The sequence below is a fragment of the Centroberyx gerrardi genome, chromosome 9 (assembly GCF_048128805.1).
Source record: "Centroberyx gerrardi isolate f3 chromosome 9, fCenGer3.hap1.cur.20231027, whole genome shotgun sequence".
Lineage (NCBI taxonomy): Eukaryota > Metazoa > Chordata > Actinopteri > Beryciformes > Berycidae > Centroberyx > Centroberyx gerrardi.
The window spans coordinates 2,328,266-2,353,002 of NC_136005.1; the positions used below are offsets into that span (position 1 = coordinate 2,328,266).

At 44.5% G+C, this 24,737-nt stretch overlaps 1 protein-coding gene across 1 annotated transcript in view; it reads right to left on the reverse strand.

The window, feature by feature from the left end:
- LOC139925730 (homer protein homolog 3-like) overlaps positions 1–24,737 on the reverse strand; it is a 54,039-nt gene that overhangs the window by 2,033 nt on the left and 27,269 nt on the right. Inside the window, exons 5-9 of the mRNA XM_078285697.1 lie at positions 19,585–19,593; positions 15,045–15,181; positions 9,659–9,815; positions 2,543–2,653; positions 835–915 (exon numbers count right to left, since the gene is read on the reverse strand). Of these exons, the coding sequence (XP_078141823.1) occupies positions 835–915; positions 2,543–2,653; positions 9,659–9,815; positions 15,045–15,181; positions 19,585–19,593 (495 nt within the window). The remainder of the gene's footprint in view (positions 1–834; positions 916–2,542; positions 2,654–9,658; positions 9,816–15,044; positions 15,182–19,584; positions 19,594–24,737) is intronic.

Genomic DNA, 24,737 nt, shown 5'->3' on the forward strand with positions numbered 1-24,737 from the left:
ATCTTCAGTAGCTGGTTGAGAGTTTTGCTTCTACTGTATAATATTAAAGAACAAATGTTGTGCAGCACTACTGCAGGACAGATAAATGCATGAAGGACTTTTAGATGGTTTGTGTTTTAGGAGGAAGACTTCATGTAAACCCTGTCAGCAGAGTCCCACTGAGCAGCGGTTTAATCGTCTGTGTGTTGCCATGGTGATCGAACCAGCAGCCTCAGCTCACCGGTCTCTCTCAGTCTGAACTGACTCTGCCCTAACATGGCTGCTCACTGTATCCACTTCACTGGAAAGTTCCCTTTATGGTTATTTGCTTTAAATTGTTTATTCTGCGAATGCAAATGGGCAATTTTATGCTTTATGAAGTAATTCTGTATGCCAAACGCACTGATGGATTACATTATGAACACAAGGACACAAAAGGACAAATATGAATATACATAATTCACCACTGACTGCAGGACTAAAGATGACAGAGAACCTAATAAAGCCTATGCAATATGCATCAGGTCTGATCTCCTGCTTTAGAAAGGAAATTCAATACAATTTGTTTTCTCCTTGAAGTCCTCAGTTCTCCTGGCAGGTTCAGCTGGAACTGGATCAAATGTGTTTCGGTGCTTTACCAGGAAGCTTCTAGTGAACCAAACTGACTGTGTGTGTGTGTGTGTGTGTGTGTGTGTGTGTGTGTGTTGGTCACTCACTGCTCCTCAGGTTGTGGCAGGTTAACACATTTTTAACTGTTATCTGTAACTATTAGCTGTCATGAATACCCACGGCTGCTGTGGCAGCAGCAGACAGCATGGCTGACCTTTGACCTTTGACCTTTGCCCATCAGCTCACCTGGAGTCTCTGCTCGGCCTCCTCTCTCTCCTGCTCCAGCTCACTGACGTCTGTCTTCTTGCTCTGTAGACTGTGGATCTCCTGGAAACACAACAGTATCATCATCTCATCTCATCTCGCCTTCGCCACCCGCTCCTCACAGTCCTTTACTCCCTCGCCTCCCAGGCTATTCCTAGATGTAGTTCTATAAGAAGCTGAGTCATTTATCATACGCCGGGAACGCAGCGCCGCGGGGTGATGATAAGATTTGGGACACCTTGATGTTAGGAAGGGGTGGGGGGGGAGGGGGGGGGGGGGGGGGGGGGGGGGGTTCACACACAGCGCACCATGACCTTGTATGAGTCCTGTTACCAAAAGCGAACGTGTTTAGACGGCGGCGGCCCGGGACAGAGACAGAGTTATAGCAGTGAGGTGGGAGGAGAGCTGCTTTTAAAGGGATATTTCACCTGTTTATCCTATTCTTTTTTACCACGGAAATGGGTTTTGCTGAGCATGCCCAGTAAGCGTTTGACAGATGGTGCAGTTTAGCCCAAACAATAATATGATATTATGGCACGGGTAAAAAATCATTTTAAAAACAGCTCTGGAAATTGTTTTGAACTGACATCGAAGAGTTATTTAGGTTCTGATTTCGCCAGACGATGCAGGTAGACAGACGACTACTGACATCGTCTCAACTTTCATTCTGGAGCGTTCTGTGAGACTGCGGCACTTTATCGACGCTCCCTTCAGACGGACCCAAGCACTGAATCAGCAGGAAATAACTACAGCGCTGAAAGATAAATGGAGGAGTCGGAGCTGGAAGGGCGTCAGTGGACCTTGACTAGCTTCACAGCAGCAGAGACAAAATACATATTCCCTCCTTCATTAATGTCTACTTGAATCTCTGAACATTTTGTTGATTAATTAACTTTTGGTCAAGACAAAAAAGAGCTTATTGTACCAGACAGATCTCACTAAGAGCCTTAAAAATGATTTAGAAAAGTATTTTTTAGCCAAAATGACACTTTGCACCCTTCCAGCTTTAGCCTTGATATATTTAATATTAAAAAACTGTTTTTCTTCAATGTTTTGGGTTTTTTTTCAGGAGGAGTTGAAAGATTTTTAGGTCCTGATTTCCCAAACCGATGCAGGCAGCTCTGGACGACTACAGACATTTTCTTAACTTTCATTTCAGCGCTGCGTTTAGCTGGGTTTCAACGTTGCTGCAGGCCGTCCCGTCAACATCTATTCAACAACAGAATGCTAGCTGCCTGGGAGTGTATGATGTGCGCTGGTGTGTTGTGCGGCCTTGGTGCGTTCATGTGCTGCCGGGAAAGTCCGACTTCGAACTCGGCTGCTAAACAGCGTTGTGTTCATGTGCTATTTTTTTAAAAAATCAAACCCGGAAGACAAACAATAAACAAACATGGCCGTCCTGCAGCTTAACAAGCTGATTTGATGAACTTTATTCAACAACGAGGTACGTGTGTGTGTTTTCTTACTGTTGACTGATACAAAACTTATTTTTTTCATCTTGTTGAGAAGGTTAAAGGTCACCAAACTCAGGTACTAAAACTCTCTCTGAGTTTCTGACTTCATTATCCGAATTTGGAGGGTGCTCATGTGAAATTTCCAAGTAGGAAAGTCGTTTTTCCCGATATATCCGACAGCACATGAACGCACCGTCCCACACTCCCTCAGGATGTGTGTATTCTCCGTCTCTTACTTGGTCTTTGGCTTTCAGCAGAGCTTCCAGCTCCTCCAGAGACTGGCTCAGCTCGTCTCCAGTCTGACCAGCAGCAGCAACACGCCCACTCTGAGCCTCCAGCTCCGCCACCTGCCACACACACACACACACACACACACACACACACACACACATTTAAGTTTGCACATACAAGGAATTTCACTTGGTGGGTTTCTCATGTAGGTCATATTAAATACAACACCACACAAAATTATGAAAGGTAGTATATAAAAAAAATAAAAAATAAAAATAGTAATGTAAGAAATCAGGTCAGTGGCGGACAGAGCAAACCTCCACCAACACTGAACAATTCTCTACACCCTGTTACACCCGAACACATCATTCCTGTCACTTGAATTCTATGTTGATTTCTTGAACCTGCAAACATACACTTAGGATTTAGAATCAAGTCTCTATCTGTTAGTTTCATTCAGTTCTGGCTAAAAAAACAATAATCGTCTAGAGGTGGAAATCCCAGATCCAGATCACCACCGAATCATCTCAAACTGGAAAATAAGACGGGAACAGAGAGAGAGGGGGATGACATGTGACACAGGTCCTGGGCCAGGAAACCCCCATTGTTCTTTGGCCCAAGACCGATCTGTCTGCCAAATTTTATAGAAATCTGTTATTACGTTTTTGAGAAATCCTGCTGACAAAAAGACAAACTAACAGGAGAAAACAACCTGCTTGTCGGAGGTAAAAAGAAAATAATAAACAGAAATACATACAGATCTACAGAACACTGCAAGGGAAAAAAACATGCAAAAGTACACACACACACACACACACACACACACACACACACTATGCACATGTACATCTAAAAATGCAAAAAACAGGCACACATGCCCCACACCCACACACACACATGCTCACAAGCACACATATGTTTGATGATTACTATTGATGGAAATGAGGAGAACCAACAGAGGGTCATCACCCGCCTGCCCACACACACACCCACACACACACACACACACACATACACATTAACAGTTAGTGCAACAAACAGACCATGTGAATTCATTTCCATGGCTGATAAAAGCCCATTTAGTCTTCAGCAGCCTCCATCACGCATCACACTGCTGCTGTACAGTCTACAGACAAACTTTTCTTTAACGAGGACATCTCATTTTCTGGTGTGTATACCCCCCCCACACATACACACACACACACACACACACATACACGCCAACACCCAGGTCTGTGGAAAACTGCCTTTAATGCCAAGGGTCACGGTATCGAACCTCTCGCCTCGGAGACTTAAACTGTCGGAGGGATCTGACCTTGTGAGAAATTATGAAAAATACTTTTACTCCCGATCTGACCCACTTCCATGCGTTTAGCATATTAATGGCGAAGGCGACGCGACAGTTTGACTAAACAAGGACAAACTGTTCCGCCTTTGAAGTCTTAATATGACGAGGTTTCAAAGTTTGCAGTTTTATCGACTCAATTATCTGTCGTGGTTCTGCAGCTCAGCGGGGAGAGCGAGGCACCGACACACTCAGGGTCCGGGGTTCAAACCCCCCCGGGACCGGCCGTGATGCAGATCAATACACTGCGTACGTTTACATGTACACCGATACTCTGATTACTGGTAGGAATCAGCTTAGAGGCAATATTTTGTTTACATGCTTCCAAGTAACGCAATTTTCTCTAATAACCTGGTTTAGATGTTTTTGCTTTGTAAAGACAATTCAGCCTGAAAAAAAACAAACAAAAGAAAGCTAAGATGTTTACATGTTCTAATATAGAAAGACTGAGTACAAATCTAGCTGTTAACTGAGTTCTAGTTACTCTGTTATCTCTCTATTATCACCAAACTACTAACATTAAGATAATCAGATAAAGGTGTTTACATATAATGACAATAGTCAGAGAATTGCCTTAACCAGGTTATGATTAAAATTGACTTGACTTTGTTAATTCATGCTTGCAGTAAGGTGTACTGAAAACAATGCAGAGAGAAAAAAAAACACTAAAATTGTGAATCATAAACATAAAAAGAGCACATTTGCACATGTGAAATGAGAAAGTACAAAAATATAAAGATTAAAAAGAAATTAAAAGGTAATGTAACTGTACTGCTACTCCCTCATGGTACTACTGTAGTGAACACAACACATTATTGGTTTAAATCATTTAGAAATTGACTGGTTGTGTTATCCTATTATTTGATGACTTCATGGTCGTGTGTGTGTGTATCCTGCTCTCAGAGGAGTAAAGTTAATTAAACGGCGTCTACTGACTCCCATTTCTATTTGTGTTTTACTGTAAGATGCTTTGGATAAAAGACTCCAACAGACGGCACGACTTCACTTGACCTGAGACGAGATCACATCTGACTTTTTGGCTCGCTCATTTACACTTTTGGCCATTTGGCTGTTCTAATAGAAACAGGTTCTGTGCTGTAGTGAATCCTGAGGGAACTGAGATGAATAAAAGACAAAAATCATAATCTGCTGTCTCAAATTGCCGTTACTTGATAAATAGCTTTGTTTATAGAACTGTTGTATAAAAGCAATATCCCTCTCCAGGTCGTGCTGCTATACTGGATAACAGTGATTATCTTCGGCACTACTGATGATATTCAGTATGACAGCACTCCCTCTCATGTGATACTGCTTAATTACGCTCTGTATAGCAGCATCAACTGAAATGTAAATGTGTATGTAAGGGGAGAGTTTGCACGGCTCCCTGCTCCAATGTCAACATTTCCTTTTCCCTCCCTTTAGCATCTCCTCTGCATTTTCACAGGCAATTTCAAAGTGTCTCTTTATAGATTCCACGCTACGCTACGCTGCGCTGCACGCCATCCAAGCCATCCCGCTTTGGAGGACCGCTGTGGGGGGTGTGTGTGTGTGTGGGGGGGGGGGGTATCGCACGCTCCCATAGGACTCAACCCATCCTATCCTCTCTATACGTGACAGCCACAGGCCCCCCGGGGCCGGCAGCTAACACTAACGCACCAGCTCCATCACTCTGAACTCTGCACAAATATACATGAGGAGAGGAAGCCTTGCTAAAGCCCTCGGATACACGAGAGCAGCGCTGTCTAAACTCCGATTTAAAGGACCGATTTAATCTTCGCATTGACAGGAGACAGAAAAACCAATAGTCTGATACGTACATCTGGGAGCAGCGAGCTGAATAAGACATCAATGCAGAAGAAGAAGAGTTAGGAGGGAAAAAACAACAGATGGGGACCGGAGAACAGTGAGCTCTCCCTCATCCTTTTATTATTCAGTATTTCAGTTGCCGTTCTGCACACAGAGGAATGAGGAATCTCCTTCTTCACATCTCCCTCTGAGACGCACGTACATGCACGTGTTCAACAGAGGGGTCAGAGGTCAGAGGTCAGGGGGGCAGCCAGGAGACCCGGCCCTACAGCAGGTAGGCCTTCAGCGTCTTAATCAAAAACCACCAAGGGTAGAAAGAGTATCAAAATATCTCACTCAAGCAGAAGTACTGTTACTTTACTGAGATTTTACTTAATATGTAGACGTCAAATTACTGCTGAAAATCTACTAAATGTATATCAAGAGTAAAAGTCTCTTCATAAGAAACAACAACATATGATCTTTACCATGCAATGCAAAGAAGATGAGTTCAGAGTTCAGTATGTGATACTGAACATGATTTGTACAGACTATGTTGAGCGTTCTTAGAATAAGACTCGAAATTCATGACATTATTCGATCTGATCTCTAAAACAAAACTGAAACTGTCCATCCCCATTATTCAATAACATCCCTAAACTGATGTTTCTTTTGCTACCAGCTATCTAACTAGCTAGCGAGGCTAGCAAACTAGCTAGACAACAACCAGACACAAACCAACACTGCTGTAGCTGGATGGATGTTAACTAAGCTAACATCATGGATCAATTTGAGCATTTAATGTTACAGTTGCACATGTTTGCAAAAGGCTTTGATGCAGATGTAATTTTCCACTGGCTAGTTTCTGATGCATCCTACAAAACAGACATGATTTAAACTGTAGCCAAGTAAAATACAATAGTCCAAACGTACTTAAGTAAAAATAAAATGCATGACTTCAAAAAATACTCAAAAAATACAAGTACACAAAAAAGCTACTCCGGTACCGCAAAAAGAGCAAATGTATGTCTGTGTAGATTAATTTCAGTCATCCAGGTAGTAAGATGTCCAAAAAATCCAGTGGATTTTGTTTTTAATTTTTTTTTGGACAAAGATGAATGTAATTTGTTAATAATTCCACCTTAGCTAACTATGTGTTGTGTGCAGTTGTCAGTTGTAGTTAAAACTAAAAGTATTGTCTTCAGAAGTGTGAAATGTGAGCGAGAATCATCCCAGTTATCCCAGAAATAATAAACCCAGAGAGCCTTTCTGCTGGGGAACAAAACAAACATGGCAGCCGCTCTCCTTCTCCTCCCAGGGTGATTTGTCTTGTTCCTGTAACTGGGGCAGGGAGAGGTGGAGAGGAGAGGAGGGGAGAGGAGAGGTGGAGAGGAGAGGAGGGGAGAGGAGAGGTGGAGAGGAGAGGAGAAGAGAGGAGAGGAGAGGAGAGGTGGAGAGGAGAGGAGAGGAGAGGAGAGGAGAGGTGGAGAGGAGAGGAGAGGAGAGGAGAGGAGAGGAGAGGAGAGGAGAGGAGAGGAGAGGAGAGGTGGAGAGGAGAGGAGAGGAGAGGAGGGGAGAGGAGAGGTGGAGAGGAGAGGTGGAGAGGAGAGGAGAGGAGAGGAGAGGTGGAGAGGAGAGGAGAAGAGAGGAGAGGAGAGGAGAGGTGGAGAGGAGAGGAGAGGAGAGGAGAGGAGAGGTGGAGAGGAGAGGAGAGGAGAGGAGAGGAGAGGAGAGGAGAGGTGGAGAGGAGAGGAGAGGAGAGGAGGGGAGAGGAGAGGTGGAGAGGAGAGGTGGAGAGGAGAGGAGAGGAGAGGAGAGGCTGGCTGGCTGGCTGGGTGGGTGGGTGGGTGGGTGGGGGTAGTAATGGGTGTCCTGTCCCAAAGAAAATCGCCTCCCTGCCCCCCTCGATATCCCCCTGCCAAACCCTGGAGGCCTGCCCCACTTTCAGCCACCTGGTTGACTTTGCTGCGGTGATGCAGGGGGTGTGGGGGGTGTGGGGGGTGGTGTCGGGGGGTTCGGGGGGGGGCGGGGCAACCTTCGCCTGGCCTCAGGAAGATGGATGAAACCCCAACATGGGCTAAAAATAAAGGGCCAGCTTCCTGTTTCTGTTGATAATCATTTCACTGCAGATTGGTGAATCTGTGGCTTTTCTCTCTGCATTCTGGCCCTGTGGTTATCATGGGAGCTTGTCACCAGAAATATCCCAAGAAAGAGAGAGGGGGGTGGGGATGAAAAATGCATCCGCAGTTTGGGATATACCAAGTCTGTATGAGGATTTTGTTGTGATATTTATAGGTCTATGAATAAAACACATTAACATAACATCCAGATGTTTCCAGAGTGGTCATTTAGTGATAAAATGTCAGGAAACACCACAATGCAGCGGTTTCAGAGGGTTTCTGCAACGTGGGAGACAGCCATGAACAAACCATGAGCAAGATACATTTCATATCTTGTCAATGTTTGTATGTCTTGCAAAATCTGACGTTGTTGACAGGAACACGCACCCTGTTTCACCCTGTTACACCCTGTTTCACCCTGTTTCACCCTGTTTCACCCTGTTTCACCCTCTTTCATTTAAGTAAAGAGTTGGTGTATTTCTTCCACAGCTGACTGCTGCTCTCCTGATCTGTCCATGTAAAAACAGACCAGACATACATGAGATATACAGACACATATCAGGGTTCAACGGTTAGGTCTACAATAATAATCCTGATTATTCTTCTATATATTATAAGGGTTAGGATACATATATCCTTTATATCATTAAAGAAGAACACGTGTCAATTAGAGTTACAGTCCATTTACTTCTGTCTATGTCTAGTTTACATTTCCCCCAATCATTTTGTAATGCATGCGATGTAGCCTGATTAGATTTTTTAACATTTACTCGCTTTTCATCTTTTTTAAAATACAAGTTTTATGTGTTTCTGAGGATCATTTCCTGGAGCGGACTTCATTTCCTCCTGTGGTGTCAGCTGACTGACAGCAGCAGAGCGGAGCGTGACGCAGCGCTGAGAGGAAAACACTCGACTCAGATCAATGAAATGAGGAGAAACCAGAAAGTTTGGCTTCATGTTTCCTGTGATGGATTCTCTCGCTCTGTGGAAGTTTGTTTTTCATGCCGGACAAGAATGAATGAAGGAGGAAAACGAGCGCTGAGATCTGCTACTGTGCTGACTGCAGAAACACAGAGGACTGCTGGCACTGACTTGAATAAACACTAATATTATAGCTGTGATTATTAGGCTTGATGGTGTGGGGAACAAAATTAAATGTTTCAGTATCACCAAATACTGCAATTCTTAATTGTGGAAACAGAGACTGCAACTGTAAATTATTAATTGTGCAGCCCATATATAAATAGACGTATGCAAATGTACGTATACAGGCATACACACGCATACATACAGTATACTCATACATTGGCATGCATATACATATACACAGACTGAGGTTTGATTTCTACAAGCCAGAGCTGCTCTGGAGGCAGAAATAATCTGATTGGTTGAGTTAAACCTCAGTGGGCGGAGCCAAAGAACCACAGTTTTTCAGAGCGCAAGTTAGCTAACTGGCAAACTTGAATGACAAAGAAGGAACTCTGGTGAAAATATGAATACAAATATTAATGATGACTTGTATTAATGACTTGTTTTTTTCATTCACTGATGATGTTGAAGGTCAGCAGCTAGATAGCTATAGGCTAGTATTGCTAGTTTGAACTTGAAGGTCAGCAGCTAGCTAACTAGCTAACCTAGATAACTTAGTATGATAGATTGTATTTTTTCAGTTAGCAGCAGAGCGCTAGGCTTCATAATATTAGCTTCCTCCTCTCTTACCTCTTGTCTTTTTCACTGGGCTTCAGTCTATCTTTACTTAGTTAGAAAAACTGTGGTTCTTTGGCTCCGCCCACTAAGGTTTAACTCAACCAATCAGATTATTTCTGCCTCCTCCTCCTACACCTACAGAACATGCAGAGGTTTCAGGTCACCTGGTCTCGGAGGCGGTCGGTCTCCTCCTGGTACTCGGCCAGTTGTTTCTTCCACTGCTCCACGCTGCTGTTGGCCTCCTGCAGCGCCGCCACCAGCTTGGCGTTGCTGTCCTGCAGGGTGAAGAGCTCCGCCTCCAGGTTCATCTCACAGATAGACCTGCGGGCAGAAAGAGATAAATATCATTATTTTGGCTAGATTGTTGCCCAGCTAATTATTGGCAGTGTGTGCAAAACACCTTTGACTTTTTACTTCATCTGAGAGCGAATTCCCTTCACCTGCAACAGCATGCTTCTACACTAGAGCAGGAGTTTCCATACTTTTTCATATGAAGCACCCTAAACAGACACAGTTTGTGTTAAGCCACAGACTTCTGCTTGGCAAGATTTCTGACCCAGGGATCAATCACATCTGAGGAGATGTTTATTGTAAGAGTGAAGCAACACAAAGTGAAGTTGCACTTGGTCTGCATGTACTGTGACTCCCAGCAGCTCAGAAGCTGTTTGCTGACAGCTGGATGTGTAAAATCTGTCTGCCGTGAGGTAAAATAAAGGAAGTTGTACACAAAGGAGCGTGAAGTGTTCTCCTGTATCAAGGCTGCGCCTCCAGCCGTCACGACAGAGAGCTTTAACCAACTTTGGCCAGAAAGGAGCAGAATACTGTGATTTGCTGTAATAGTGTGGCGTTGTCAGCCGAGCTGCCAGCAACTGAACAGATTAAAACCATTCATCCCTATCTGGAATAGTCCTAATTATCTGTTCCTACTGGCTTTATGGTTTAGGCTCGGTTTATTTGCACATAAAAACAATAAAAACTGGAGAAAGAGAGAAGAAATACAAATTGTGTGGGAGAAAACGCAGAGGGTTTTATAAAAATATACCATAGCAACATACACAAAAAGGTCAAGATGACAAGCAGAGCTGCAGGTGAAGTGAGCGACGGGAACAGATGAAAGACGTGTGGTGTGGTGAGGGTCGGCCTGATGAAGAGGCTCTGCTGTGGGTCTGGGTCCCATCTGGCATGATTAAAGGAGCAATCAGTAATATTTTACTGGCTCATGGTATAAAATAACCGTTATATATCAGCGGGGTTTGCCAGTGTTGCTGATCGGAGCCGGTCTGTTCCCTCAGTGGCTGCTGAGATTTCTCACATCAGTTTAATAAGACAAGGCAGAGTTCATCAGATCCTGTTTCTGCTAAAGGTCAGCGGTGATATTTAATAAACCAGAGAGCTTTCAAATGAGAAACTGGAGTTTAGGAAGGAGCGTCTTCATCAACAGCTCCTGTTGCCCGTGACGACCAAACCAACAGCTCAGCGGCCATAAACCTTCTCACCATAGCAACCGCTGACAAAACCATATAGGCCTTTGATAAGGGTAAAAAGAAACGTTCTGGTTAACAGGTTGTAAAATGTTTCTCTGCTTCCCGTCTCAGATGGAGAGCTGAGGATCAATACAGGCCACGATAATGATGATAATTATGAGCTGAATACTGGGTGAGTCAGAACGGCTGGTCAATGGCCACCTGGTCATGGACTGCTGCATGCACACACACACACACACACGCACACACACACACACACACACACACACACACACAGATCCATAAAAGGCAGAAAGTTAAAGCCTTGGGCCTGACTGGATTGCTTTCAAGCTGTTCTATTAAAAACAGCCCATCACAGTAAATTGCAAGAAAATTATTTGCGCAATTTGCCCTGTCTGTGTATTTTAAATAGGTAATGACACACACACACACACACACACACACACACACACACACACACCTCTGTAAAACCAGGGAGCATCCACCTGTAGCTTGGTGATTTATTCAATGTGGGAAAACTGGTGAATCTGTTTTTTCTAGAAGTGAGACTTTCTCTTTATTTCCTCTGTCAACAAGGAGGTTCTTTTTTCGTCTGTCTGTCTGTCTGTCGTCTGTCTGTCTGTGTCTGTCTGTCGTCTGTCTGTCTGTGTCTGTCTGTCTGTCTGTCTGTCTGTCTGTGTCTGTCTGTCGTCTGTCTGTCTGTGTCTGTCTGTCTGTCTGTCTGTGTCTGTCTGTCTGTCTGTCTGTCGTCTGTCTGTGTCTGTCTGTCTGTAAGATATCTCAAAAAGTAACAAACAGATTTGACTGGAATAGGATCAGCTGATTAGATTTTGGTTGTGATCCGGATCTTGGATTTCCACCATCAGACGATGTTGTTTTTTAAGCCATAATCATTGTGTTGCATTCATGTGCTGCTGGGAAAGCCTGACATCCAGGACCTGCAAGTCACACTGCTAACCAGCGTTGCATTCACGTGCTATTTTATCGTCAAATCAAATCTGGAAGACAAACGATAAACAAACATAAACCGTTAAAGATATAAACTGGAGCTTTGAAGTTGGAGAGCGGATCATCGTTGGTTTGAAATCTACTGAGAGATTTCTGCTTCATTTACAGACTGGAGGAGATTGTGAAGGCAACAGAAAGGTCGACTGATGGTACCGAGGCGGCGTTTGATTGGACTGAAATCTTATATTCTATTCCAAAATGCATGTTTTTTTCCATTTTGGACAGAAAATCATTACCTGATGGTATTTATTCAGTATCTTTGAATTTAGAGGATCCAGTCTGTTGGGAGGAAGCAGTTTGCCAGTCGAGGGTTTAAGTTACCAACTGTCCTGTGAAGCTGCATGAGGAGACTTCACACACTGGAAGCTCCAAATGGCAGCAAGAGGTAAGTGTTTGAAGAATTCACAATCCAAAAATAGAGTAAAGTGGCGTCACTGAACAGTTTCCCAACCCGGCCGGGCGGCGATGCTTTCTACCAAAGGAAACCAAAGAGACGAGAGAGGAAACGAGTCCAGCTTTCCCTGCTGCTGTTCGGGAGACAGTTTGGATTTCACTCTTCAGTTTGGACAGATTTCAGATTTCCCACCAGTGAGCTGAAACTGACAGCAGCATTAAATTTGGACAAACAGGGAGAATCTGCGGCGGGTCAGTCGGTGGGGACGAGACGCTCCGCTCTGCTGCAGCATCACTTCCTGGTTGAGGCTGAGAAGACGGCTGGAGCTCTACATTAAAATCTTGCCTAGTGCAGCTTTAAAAAGAGCTACGATAAATTTTTCATTTTCTGCTGTCAGTCCTTTTTGTCAGGTGTCACTGCTTTTCAACAGGAAAGAAAGAAAGTGTTGAGCTGTGTGTTTTCAGCGGCTCAAAACACTCTGTACTGTTTGTAGACTTAAAGCTCCATATTCTCCACTCTCCAGTGCTTTATTTTGTGTCTTTCTGTCCATTCAAAGCTGTGTGTGTGGTGTCATGAACCAAAAACACTCTCAATCCATTTCTCCACGTTCATTTTCCAGCTTCTCTCTGAGCCTTACCAAGAACAGGCCGTTTCTGTCGCCGTGTCTTTAAGGCTCATTAATATTAACGACCCTCCGTTCCGATCGGCTAACCGTTTCGAGAGCGAAACGTGAGACGCCGCGGCCCGGCGGCTACAGGTAGGGAAAACTCTCCGGTAATAAACGATGACGACCGCTCGACCGCTTTGAAAAAAACACTTTGTTAGTCTATTATTTCTTACAGAAATGATAATGAGCGAACCTTTGTGACGCCACAAAGTTACGGAAGTCCAAACGGCTCGTTTAGAGGCTCGCTTTTCTAATATGGATTGTATGGATTTAGTTTTGATGCTTTCACCATGTTTAGATAGACCATCCAACTCCTTTATCATCACAGAGGAGAGGGGAGTCCTGCTTTACACCATATGGGACATTTAAAACCGCCTGCAGTCTGCACAGCGCTCTGTTAGTGGCTGCTGTTCAGCACTGATCCTGGTTTCTGTGGTTTGAATCCGGGTTGCAGGCTCTGTGGTAAACTCTCTAAACTCCAACAGATAAAGTTTCCTCCCCCGGTCATTCAGTCTTCTGCTCTCTCTGGTGTTTCAGTTTAATGCGTCTTTTATGCTCCTGTATTTTTCTTATGGTTATTATGGACTGTGTTGTATTGCCAAACTTCCCTTTATGGAAAGTAAAGTCTTGAACGTTTATTTCGCTGCATGTCATCCCTCTTTCTCTCTCTTTCTCTGATGTCGCTCTCCGCTCTATGTTGTCCAGTAAATAATATAAATAAATGACGCGGTCTAATGAATACACTAATGAATGTTAAAATATGCTGTCTAATAAAATACTTAATTAAAAGTAAATCCCAAAGTGCTAAAAGGAAAGAACAAAAAACATCATTAAAGGGTAAAAACTGTGATGCTCTGAGTTGCTACTGCTTTTTTGAAGGTTCGACCAAAACTAGTTTTTGAATGTTGATGCCGATACTTTCTGCAGATGGCTGATATTTTGTGCTTTAAATTTTACAATTTTCAAACCCAAAAAATGTTCTTCTCATCAGGGTGAAAAGCCTCTGAAACAAAATTTTGAATTTAGACCTTCATGGGACACTAAAACGCTCCACTGAAACCCAGACAAGGTTACCAGCTTCTTGATGATGAAATAATAATAATGATGAAAACATATTGATCAGCTGCGTTCAGGGAAGAACCTCCATCATGTCAGACACTGACTGACTGATACACAGTTTTTAAAAAAAGGCCGATATCAGTTTGCTGTACAAAAAGACTGGAATTTGTGAAACTTACTGGCGTTTTATATTGAACTGGATCTGATTGTTCAGACAGGAAAAGATGCAGAGTTTGTGCCCCATAAAACAACTGGAGAATAAATAGTGTGCCTCAAGGGACTGAGAGTTTCTCCTTTTCTCTGTTAAAACCTAACGGTGAGTCTGCAGTGAGTGAGACAGTGTTTGGAGAGAGGGAAGGATGACAGGAGAGCCTGTCTTACTTTTGATCGCACTATTTCATGTTGGTTTTAAAGGCAAATCTAATTTATCACCACAAGCTGATGTGGTATAACCTGATGTCTTAAGGCTGCGACTCATTACAGCTCAGCTGAGTGAGAGCCTCAGACGACAGAAGATGTCGAGTCCAGTCTATCATCACTTATGGACGGCAATCGAGTCCAGTTCTATTCAGTTTGTCTATTTGATGTCTGAGAATAAAGTCAAAATTCTGAGTTTAATGTCAGAATTCTGAGAATAAAGTCAGATCTCAGAATTCTGACTTTATTCTCACTTATTTATTCTCGGAATTCTGAGATTAATCTCAGAACTCAAATAAATTTTTCACATGTGGCCCTAACCCTCTTCTGTACAAACCCACAGAGAACTCACTAAAACTAAACTGAAATGGAATTAAAACATGGAAAAAAATACAAAACTGATAACTAATGAAAAATACAAAACCATAATACCCCTGATAAACTGAACCAGCAGTATGTTGATGGTCATGTGTGTTAAACAGAAGCAGGGTTAGAGGTCAGAGGTTAAACCGATGCCTTACCCCTCTGACAGCATCTTCTTGATCCTCTCCTTCTCTGAGCTCAGCTCCACCTCAGCGCTGCGGCTGCGGATCAGCTTGTCCTCGGCCGGCCCGTTCACCGTCAGCAGCGGCGGAGAGTGGCGCTCCTCCGACAGCTCCTGCACCCACAGACAGCACAGACAGCACAGACAGCACAGACAGCACAGACACAACTCTCCTGTAAGCAGAGTCTAAAGGAAATCAACAGCAGTTCTGTTATGTGGAGGCTGGCAGCTCAGATCCTGTGGAGGTAAAATACCAACGCACCAGTATAGTTCTGTATCTGTAACACATCTGTTATGGATATGGTGCGGTATCAGCACCCAGAGGTGGGGACTCTCAGTTTGAATTGCTTGAGACTCGACTTGATGCATGAAGAGAAGACTTGAGACTTGACTTGACTTGGGTTCTGGTGACTTGGGACTTGACTCTGACTTGTACTTTGATGACTTGAAAAGGTTTCTAAAGTCTTGACTTGAGATCTTGTGTTTGTGTAAATGACTTAGATTGAAAGTGATGAGATTTGTTCCAGCGGACGACTGAATTTAAATTCTGTTTTCTGAATTTGTATGGAATGATTGAATTTATTGAAGTTGAAACTGATTATAGAAATCAAACTCATGATGCTCTTACCAAGTTTTTATCCTATTAAAACCATATTGCATTGAAAAGTCCTAGATATTTAGTTTTCTTTAAGATATTAAATTGATACTGGACTCTTGATTTGTTCTGACTTGACTTGCTGTTCTACATTTAGACTTGAGACTTGACATTAATGACTTGGACTTGACTTGGACTTGACTTGGACTTGTGCGATTATTTGTGTTTTCGTATCATACCACTAGTAGATTATTGGTTTATAAGTTTAAAAGTTTGCACGATTGTGATCTAAGGAGCACATGGAGCCTCAGCCAGGTGGGGGGGAATATTCGATACCACCGAATATCGCATTATTGATTATCAGCCCATGCCTAGTACTAATATACTTTTATCATACCGAACCCAACTGTGAAAGAAAACAGGAGAAAACACACTGAACTCTTCATGTACGTTATTAAAGCTGACGACACTCCAGACTCAAGTCTCAGTTCTCTGCTATGTGAGTTTAGGAGGAAGCAGCTGATCTTCTTAGACGCTGCCGGGCCGCAGTGGGATCATGGGAGGAACATGGGAGGAACATGGGAGGAACATGGGAGGAACATGGGAGGATCATGCACCCTCTCTGACACTGAGTGCTTCAACCTGACCGCACACTGAAGCCTGTGAAGCCCTGTAGTTTCCTCGGGGTTCACTGGGCTCGTAATTGTAAAAAATATCAGGGCTTCATTTGGAAATTAGATTGTTGTTTTCCTGAGGTTTTCCTGATATGTAAATGTTTCCATCTTTTACATGTCTTTCTTTCTTAAATTGAAAATGAAAAGTAAAGGTCAAACACAGGAAATGATATTATTCATAGGCATGTGGAAAAACATATTAGATGAATAATGAAAATAGGAATATAAGGTATCAGTAGCGAAAACATCCCCTTTACTATTGTGTCTACTGACTTTTGCCTTCCAGCGTCTGTTCCTCCAGTCGTCCTGCAGCTCTGCAGCTCTGCAGCAACTGAACTGTTTCAGAGCTAAAGTGGAAATGGAGGCAGCAGTCCAGACGGTTCAGTGTCACAGAGACAGACAGCAGACTGCTGCAGGCAACATTTATACTCTATACTAATGCTGTTCTACACGTTTTCATTATTTTACATAAGAGCTGCACGATTAACGCAGAAATGATACTCCTGATTATTTTGTTAGATATTTTAATCCCGATTATTAATCACAATTAGCAATTTCAACACGGAAAGAAAATTATTTTGCTGCACTTTTGGCATCATATATCAACATCGTCTATTTTCAACCAAAGCTGTATTTGTACGTGTGTGTGTAAGAGTGTATGTGTGTGTGTTGTATGTGTGGCTGAAAGGGCATTTTATTTATGTAGAGTGTATTTTCTATATGTGTACTGTATTTCCTTATCTATTAATTGTCACTATTTTTGTCCTTTAACACGAAGCACATTGAGCTTACTTGTGTATGAAATGTGCTACACAAATAAAACTGACATGACAGTGGATGTTCTAAAGGAAATGACCTGTCAATATAACGACATGCCTCTATTCTATAGTTATTGATTGTGGAAACTAAAATGGCGACATGTAATTATGTACGAGTAACTGTGCAGCTCTGCTAGCTACTCCGGCTGCAGCGAGCAGGAGGCCCAGGCTGGACTCGGTGACAGGAGTCGGAGCCTCCGCAGATCCAGAGCCTCGTCAGAACAAACCGGACGAGACACAGCGGGGAGACGGGGCAGAGCTCGACGTGTCAGAGCTTGTTATGTCCCATCTCAGCTCCTGTAGCCGGCTCCACGCGGAGCGGAGCCCCAGCTGCTTCCCTGTACAGCCGCACCGCTCTGATGGGATTTCAATTCAAAGGGAAACTGGCTGAGGTGCAATTCTGTTCATCTGCCGAGGCAGCGTGTGTGTGTGTGTGTGTGTGTGTGTGTGTGTGTGTGTGTGTGTGTGTGTGTGTGTGTGTGTGTGTGTGTGTGTGTGTGTGTGTGTGTGTGTGTATGATATGGTCCTGCGGCTCAGTGAGTTGAACATGGATCTGGGCTCACTCATGCTAGATGTATTCACTCATGGTACTGTACTGGATAAAAATATCCTCCCAAACTGGCACATGCTGTGATGTGTGTATGTGTATGTGTATGATGGAGGGCTTTCAGGTGATGTAACATCCTCTGTCGGCCATGTTGGAGGTCCTCAGCTCTTACAGCTGAACTACACTGCAGCACGACATTTTGAGCCGCTACACCGGGTCTGTTCTTGTTCCGCCGTCAGTTCAAGTTCTCGTATTTAGCAATTGTAGCGTATTCAGTTTGAGCTTTGATAGCATTGTTGGTTTGTAAATGTTTTACTCAAAGATTTATTTATGCATCCTTTCTTTTGTTTATTGATAAATGACTATAATAAGCAAAATCTTGGCATTTATCGACATTTATATGGCTCAAATACATAACAGACCGCTGCGTAGTCCGACAAAAATAGAAGCCATGTGTGTCTCCAAAGTTGCAGCTCCAATCCGGCTTCTGTTTTTGTCAGCAGTCTGTTGTGTTTTTGAGCCATATAAATGTATATAAATGCCAAGATAAATGCCAAGATTTTGTAGATAATGTTTTTGTCACGATGCACTTCCTTCCTTTTAATCTCAGTGGGACTACGGTATTAAAAAAAGGTTAAATAAACTAAAAGGTGATACTGTATATATAAGAAGAGGCGTTCATCTTATGTGAAAAAAACACGTGAATATGATATGACAGCACACAGACGGCCTGCTGCAGCCTGGATCCAGTCTGGCTCGGTGAAGTTTGCTCTTCAGCACCGCATCCAACCGATCTGCTTTGAAGTTCCTTCTCTGCTGGACAGAAACGAGCTCAGGCTCCTTTTCACACAGTTTTGTAAACCATTTTTCTCAATATGAGGCCGTGAGCTAAAAGACAGCTTGGCCTCCTTTTTAACAGCTCATGGATGAATCGGTCTGGGCGTTTCTCTGAGCCTCCCCTCGCCTCCTCTCCTCTTCTCTCCGAGCAGAAAACCCAGCGTGAGCTCGCCGACCGCCGAGCGCCTCGCTGAAGCATCACACCGCCGCACTTACTGTAGAGGAACCTTGTATTATTAATTTGAGTCGGCCTGTCTGTGTTCCCCCGAGGACCGTGTTTTATGTCCTATAGCTCTCTGCTCTCTGCCTGTTCCTGCAGTATGGATGGATATGGAAAATGGAAATAAAACACCGAGTCGACTCGTGTGAACGAGCAGAGCGCCGCGTCCGGGGAGGAAGGAGGAAAAATCAAAGCCAAGACAACTCCAGTCCAAAGTCAACGGCTCGGCTGCGCGCGTCCCTGAATTATTTACACCGTGGGTCATGTTTAAGTCATAAATGGGATTACAAATTTACGTCAGTTTCTCCTCACTCCGCTCACTAACAGGCTGAGTGACTAACGAGCGACTAATTAGCTCAAAGGCCCTGCGAGGAACTCCCGCTTTGAAAAGGCCATGATTTGTGATTTTCCTGCTGTCAGCGGGATTCACCGATATCACTGATATGTGGAACTGAATTTTGAGGAGGCAAACTCAGAAAAGGGTTTGTGAGCGTAGCGGTATCCCGCCGCGCCGCGCTGACCCCAGCAGCTCAGACTCTGTGATTCCATTTTGTTGTTGTTGTTGCCGTCGTCAACAAGGCTTCTCCTCATCGTAGAAACCGCCGGCTGTGATCTGAAGCCGGCTTTGCTCTGAAGCCGGCTTTGATCACACGCCGATGAATTATTGAGGATGATAGTTGATGTAACACTAAGACACGTGACTGTGAACCCCACAGTCCCACAGAGAAACCATGATGCAGGTCAGCGGGGGGAGGGGGGGTCTGGATAATGTCTTTGGACTGTGGGTGGGTGGGGGGGGGGGGGGGGGGACAAACAGTTCACTCACCTGGGAGAGCTGGGAGAGAAGAAGAAGAATCCCATGATGCATCAGGAGGAGAGGGGAGAGGAGGAAAGAGAACATTAAATTATTAAAACCAGCTTTAATGTGCTTATCAGAAATTTCACAACAACTAGACATAATATCATAATGCATTTTCATACAAAGAAGTTCAATTTTGCTTCTTTCTCACTGATGGCTCTAACACAACAGTGATGGAACCTATATCCAGTTAAATCTTCTCCTCTGTCTGTTCTAAACAACAGGAAGTGATGCGTTTTACGTTTCCGGTTTGTTTGAAATCAACAGAAGAAGAAGAAGAAGAAGAAGAACTGGGTAGTTAGCATGAGCAGTGATAGCCACCATGGCTGAACAGACAGAGAAAAGAGAAACTCAAACTGCATCAACAGGAAATCCAAGCTCCGCCCACACTGTTTGATTGACAGGTGATCTGTGGGAAGAGCAGTGCAGAAACACCACAGTGAGGCTGAGGGACAAAGATGGAGACTGAATGAACAAGAATCTTGTATATTACCACTTTAATCACATCTCTACTGTAAATAGAAGCCAAGGATGCAGATCACATCAGAAAAAGAAAACTTTACATTGAGTTTCCAGCGTTAAAGTCTGTGTTCAGAAATGTTACAGAAGAAATGTTACAGACTGTTTTCACAACATCAGACAGTTTTCATGCCAACGTCTGAACAGGCAGCAGGCAGGAATACATCAGCTGTATCAAAAACTACGAATGGACAACAGACCTGCTTTTTTAAATCTAATTTATTTTATTTTTTGTTCATTTTGTTTTGTTTACTTTTATTTTTGTATTTTGTAAGCAGGCAACAGCTTCATCATCAAAGTGAAATAAAATGACGAAAAAAAGCATAAGAAAACAAGAAAATAGAAGCACATCACAACCTTCAATATAGGGCCAGAGCTTGTTTGTGTATGTGTGTGTGTGTGTGTGTGCGTGTGTGCGTGTGTGCGTGTGTGCGTGTGTGTGTGTGTGTGTGTGTGTGTGTGTGTGTGTGTGTGTGTGTGTGTGTGTGTTTAACATTCACTATTGCTAACAATCGCTATGTCAAACTTCTCAAACCTAAAAGCAGGATGTAAAAACGTTTCGGGGTCCTGAGAGTCTCACTGTGTAATCAATGGAACGGGGCTTTGAAAAGTCCTGAACCTCCACTTTAAATATTAAAAGTATTTTCTCCACCCCTCCCCCCTCCCGCACCACCCCCCCCCACCCCCCCCATCTAAACACATCTACTGTTTACTTATTTACGTGACGGTCGGCCCGCTCTGCTCCCTCAGCTTTATAAAGCTGCTGTTTCTACACCCTGCGTTTCATTGAGACGCCGAACCTGCTTTACTTATTCATGTCTCCATGCATCACAGTTACATTCTCGGGCCTTCCTCCGCACCTTGCCCCGCCCCCCCTCCCCTCTCTTTTTGGACTGTTTTAATGCTGAGAGGTTTAAAATATGGATGACTGTATATTCAGGACCTTCTGTTTGTCGTGTCAGAGGGTGAACGCTGCAGTCGCCAGGCTCAGACACGGTGACCGGTGTTTCTGTCAGAGAGCAGGAAGCTTCTGGATCCTCCTCTGCTGCAACAGTTCAGCTCCACGGGACAGGAGACTAGTACTGAGACTAGTTCTGGGACTAGTTCTGGGACTAGTTCTGGTTCTGAGCCACTGTCCAATGCAGTACAGCAACATCAACTGAACTGCTTTCTGGCTCTTGCTTTACGCCTTGTACACAATTCATCTGCCAGTCTGATGTACCTGAATTCTCAATGTGATCTCACCACCATTTTATTGTACAGGTCTGTTTATTTTCTTTGCGCTTGTCAGTTCTTATTAGCTTGTTCTTTTAATAGGTCTGTTTATCATTCTTTTTTATCTCACTAAACCCCCCCCCCCCCCCCCCTATCTCTCAGCTCTGCAAATAATCCTGGAAACTGAAGCTTCACTGCATGCAGATGCTCTGCTGTCTCCTCTCTCCTGCCTCCTCTCTCCTCTCTCCTCCCTCCTGTCTCCTCTCTCCTGCCTCCTCTCTCCTGCCTCCTCTCTCCTCTCTCCTCCCTCCTGTCTCCTCTCTCCTGTCTCCTTTCTCCTGTCTCCTTTCTCCTGTCTCCTCTCTCCTGCCTCCTCTCTCCTGCCTCCTCTCTCCTGCCTCCTCTCTCCTGTCTCCTCCCTCCTGCCTCCTCTCTCCTCTCTCCTCCCTCCTGTCTCCTCTCTCCTGTCTCCTTTCTCCTGTCTCCTCCCTCCTGCCTCCTCTCTCCTGCCTCCTCTCTCCTGTCTCCTCCCTCCTGCCTCCTCTCTCCTCTCTCCTCCCTCCTGTCTCCTCTCTCCTGCCTCCTCTCTCCTGCCTCCTCTCTCCTGCCTCCTCTCTCCTGTCTCCTCCCTCCTGCCTCCTCTCTCCTCTCTCCTCCCTCCTGTCTCCTCTCTCCTGCCTCCTCTCTCCTGCCTCCTCTCTCCTGCCTCCTCTCTCCTGTCTCCTCCCTCCTGTCTCCTCTCTCCTGCCTCCTCTCTCCTGCCTCCTCTCTCCTGCCTCCTCTCTCCTGCCTCCTCTCTCCTGTCTCCTCTCTCCTGCCTCCTCTCTCCTGTCTCCTCTCTCCTGTCTCCTCTCTCCTGTCTCCTCTCTCCTGCCTCCTCTCTCCTGCCTCCTCTCTCCTGCCTCCTCTCTCCTGCCTCCTCTCTCCTGTCTCCTCCCTCCTGTCTCCTCTCTCCTGCCTCCTCTCTCCTGTCTCCTGTCTCCTCTCTCCTGCCTCCTCTCTCCTGCCTCCTCTCTCCTGCCTCCTCTCTCCTGCCTCCTGCCTCCTATCTCCTCTCTCCTGCCTCCTCTCTCCTGCCTCCTCTCTCCTGTCTCCTCCCTCCTATCTCCTCTCTCCTGCCTCCTCTCTCCTGCCTCCTCTCTCCTATCTCCTCTCTCCTGCCTCCTCCCTCCTATCTCCTCTCTCCTCCCTCCTCTCTCCTCCCTCCTGTCTCCTCTCTCCTCCCTCCTGCCTCCTCTCTCCTGTCTCCTCTCTCCTGCCTCCTCCCTCCTCTCTCCTGCCTCCTCACTCCTCTCTCCTCTCTCCTGCCTCCTCCCTCCTCTCTCCTCTCTCCTGTCTCCTGTCTCCTCAGCATCACTGTAGAGCCTGAGGCGATGCAGCTGCTGTACTGCAGGTGGTTTCTACAGGTCACTCCTGACGGGCCGTGTGCAGCGGGGGTTTAAAGCTCTATGTGAAAACATTCACTTTTAATTGCTATTAGTGTTGGAGTTTGTCTTTCCAAGCTCCAGTGAAACCATCAACGTAACATGAAGTAAGATGTTAGCAGACGGTAGCGCTAATGCTAACTACCATCGTAGCTATCTATATATTAACCTGTTAGCTTTGTGAGCAGACGCAGCGTTTTATCCCAAGACTCTCACAGTATTGTGAGAGTTTCTGTGGACAAACAGTTTTAAAAAAGTGCGACGGCAGTAAAAATCGACAGAGTTGCGAATTCTGACCAGAGGAGCTGCTGATGGGACAAGTCATCACAGAGAGCTTTAACACCTGCAGATACACAGGGAGAAGTGGAAAAACAACAACAGGACATATATCACTTCCCTATATATTAGCTTCTCTCCAAAACACTAGTTTTTGGACTGTGTGTAAAACAGATCTAAACATCTTCTGGAGGTTTGAGAGCGATGTGAGTGATGTGAGCCATGTCGGCTGTTACATATTTGCCCGTCTCGGCTGTCAGATGACTGCAAATGGTAAGAATTCAATTAATTTAAATTCTTTGAAATTCTATGACGACTTTGCAGAAACCCCTTCAGACAGTCCACATGTTGGTAACTGTAGTATGAAGGCCATAACAGCTTGAGGGCTTCTTTACTGAGATATAGCTGCTGCTGCTGCTGCTGCCAGCAACACACAACACCTGGCTGCAGCTCGTACATAAGAACGCTCTCTCAGGCATTATTTCTATATTATGCAGTTTGTGCCTGGCAGTCAGCTGCCTGGTGTTCTTTAGTCCAGTGGAGAGTCTGATGTGAGAAGGTGTGAGAACAACCACAACACCTCTGTCTTTCATTCCTGACTCACAAAATCAATGAGAGCTGCTGTCTTACCTAGAAATCAATAGAAGCAAGGCTGCCTGCTTCTGACTCTGCAGCCCCATCCAGGTGAGGTTTCTGTGTGTGTGTGTGTATGTGTGGTGTGTGTGTGTGTATGTGTGTGTGTGTGTTTTTATATATGTATTCGTGTGTGTGTGTGTGTGTGTGTGAGATTTGGCTGAGCTGAAGTCATGCTCAGTCAGTTTTTCAGACTCTTATCCTGCGCTCAACCAGCTCACTGGTTGCCATGGTGACACCATGTAACGCCACCGCTCGCTGTTCTGTAGTCCCGACCCTGACCTCTGACCTCGCTGTGGAGGAGGACGACAGAAAAGAGCCTATCCCAGCATGCACTGGGCAGAAGGCAGAGAAACCAAAGATAACAGAGGAGGAAGGAAGACACGGTACTACTGTCTAAAATTACAACATTACTACACAACGCATAACAGCTTCTGGTGATGATATGATGATTTTGGGATATCGTGACATAATTCTGCTGTCTGAACTGATGATAACAAGCAAACTCAGGGGGTCACGTCCCCCTGTGTACCCCCAAATCTACTCTTATGACACTTAAATAAAGGTGATTTTTGTTGAGCTGACCTTAGACCGTCCAGTCTCAGCATGCTTCTCTCTTCTTCAGTCCATCACCATTTTTTTCTTTTTATAAACTATTATTAGCTCTTTTTATTTGTTTTTTATTTATTTATTTTATCCTATATTTCATATCTGTGTTATTTACGTTGTGTAAAGCACTTTGAATTGCCTTTGTGTATGAATTGTGTGATATAAATAAACTGAGTTGACTGGTAAAACTCTAAGCTTGATGAATACTGTTCTAACGATTCAACAAAAAAACGTCTTTGTCAGTTTGATGAAATATTGCTCGATTCAGGCACTGAATGTTTCTTTCCTCTCGTCTCAGTGACTTGTTGGTATTCCAGCTGTGAGTCTCCAGCAGCGTTTAAATCATCAGACTGAGCAGAGAAACGATCAGCTGTTATCTGTGTTGGAGCCGAGGTCGAGGCCGGCAGCCTGACTCTGCTGTCGCTCCAGCCTGATGAATGGCTC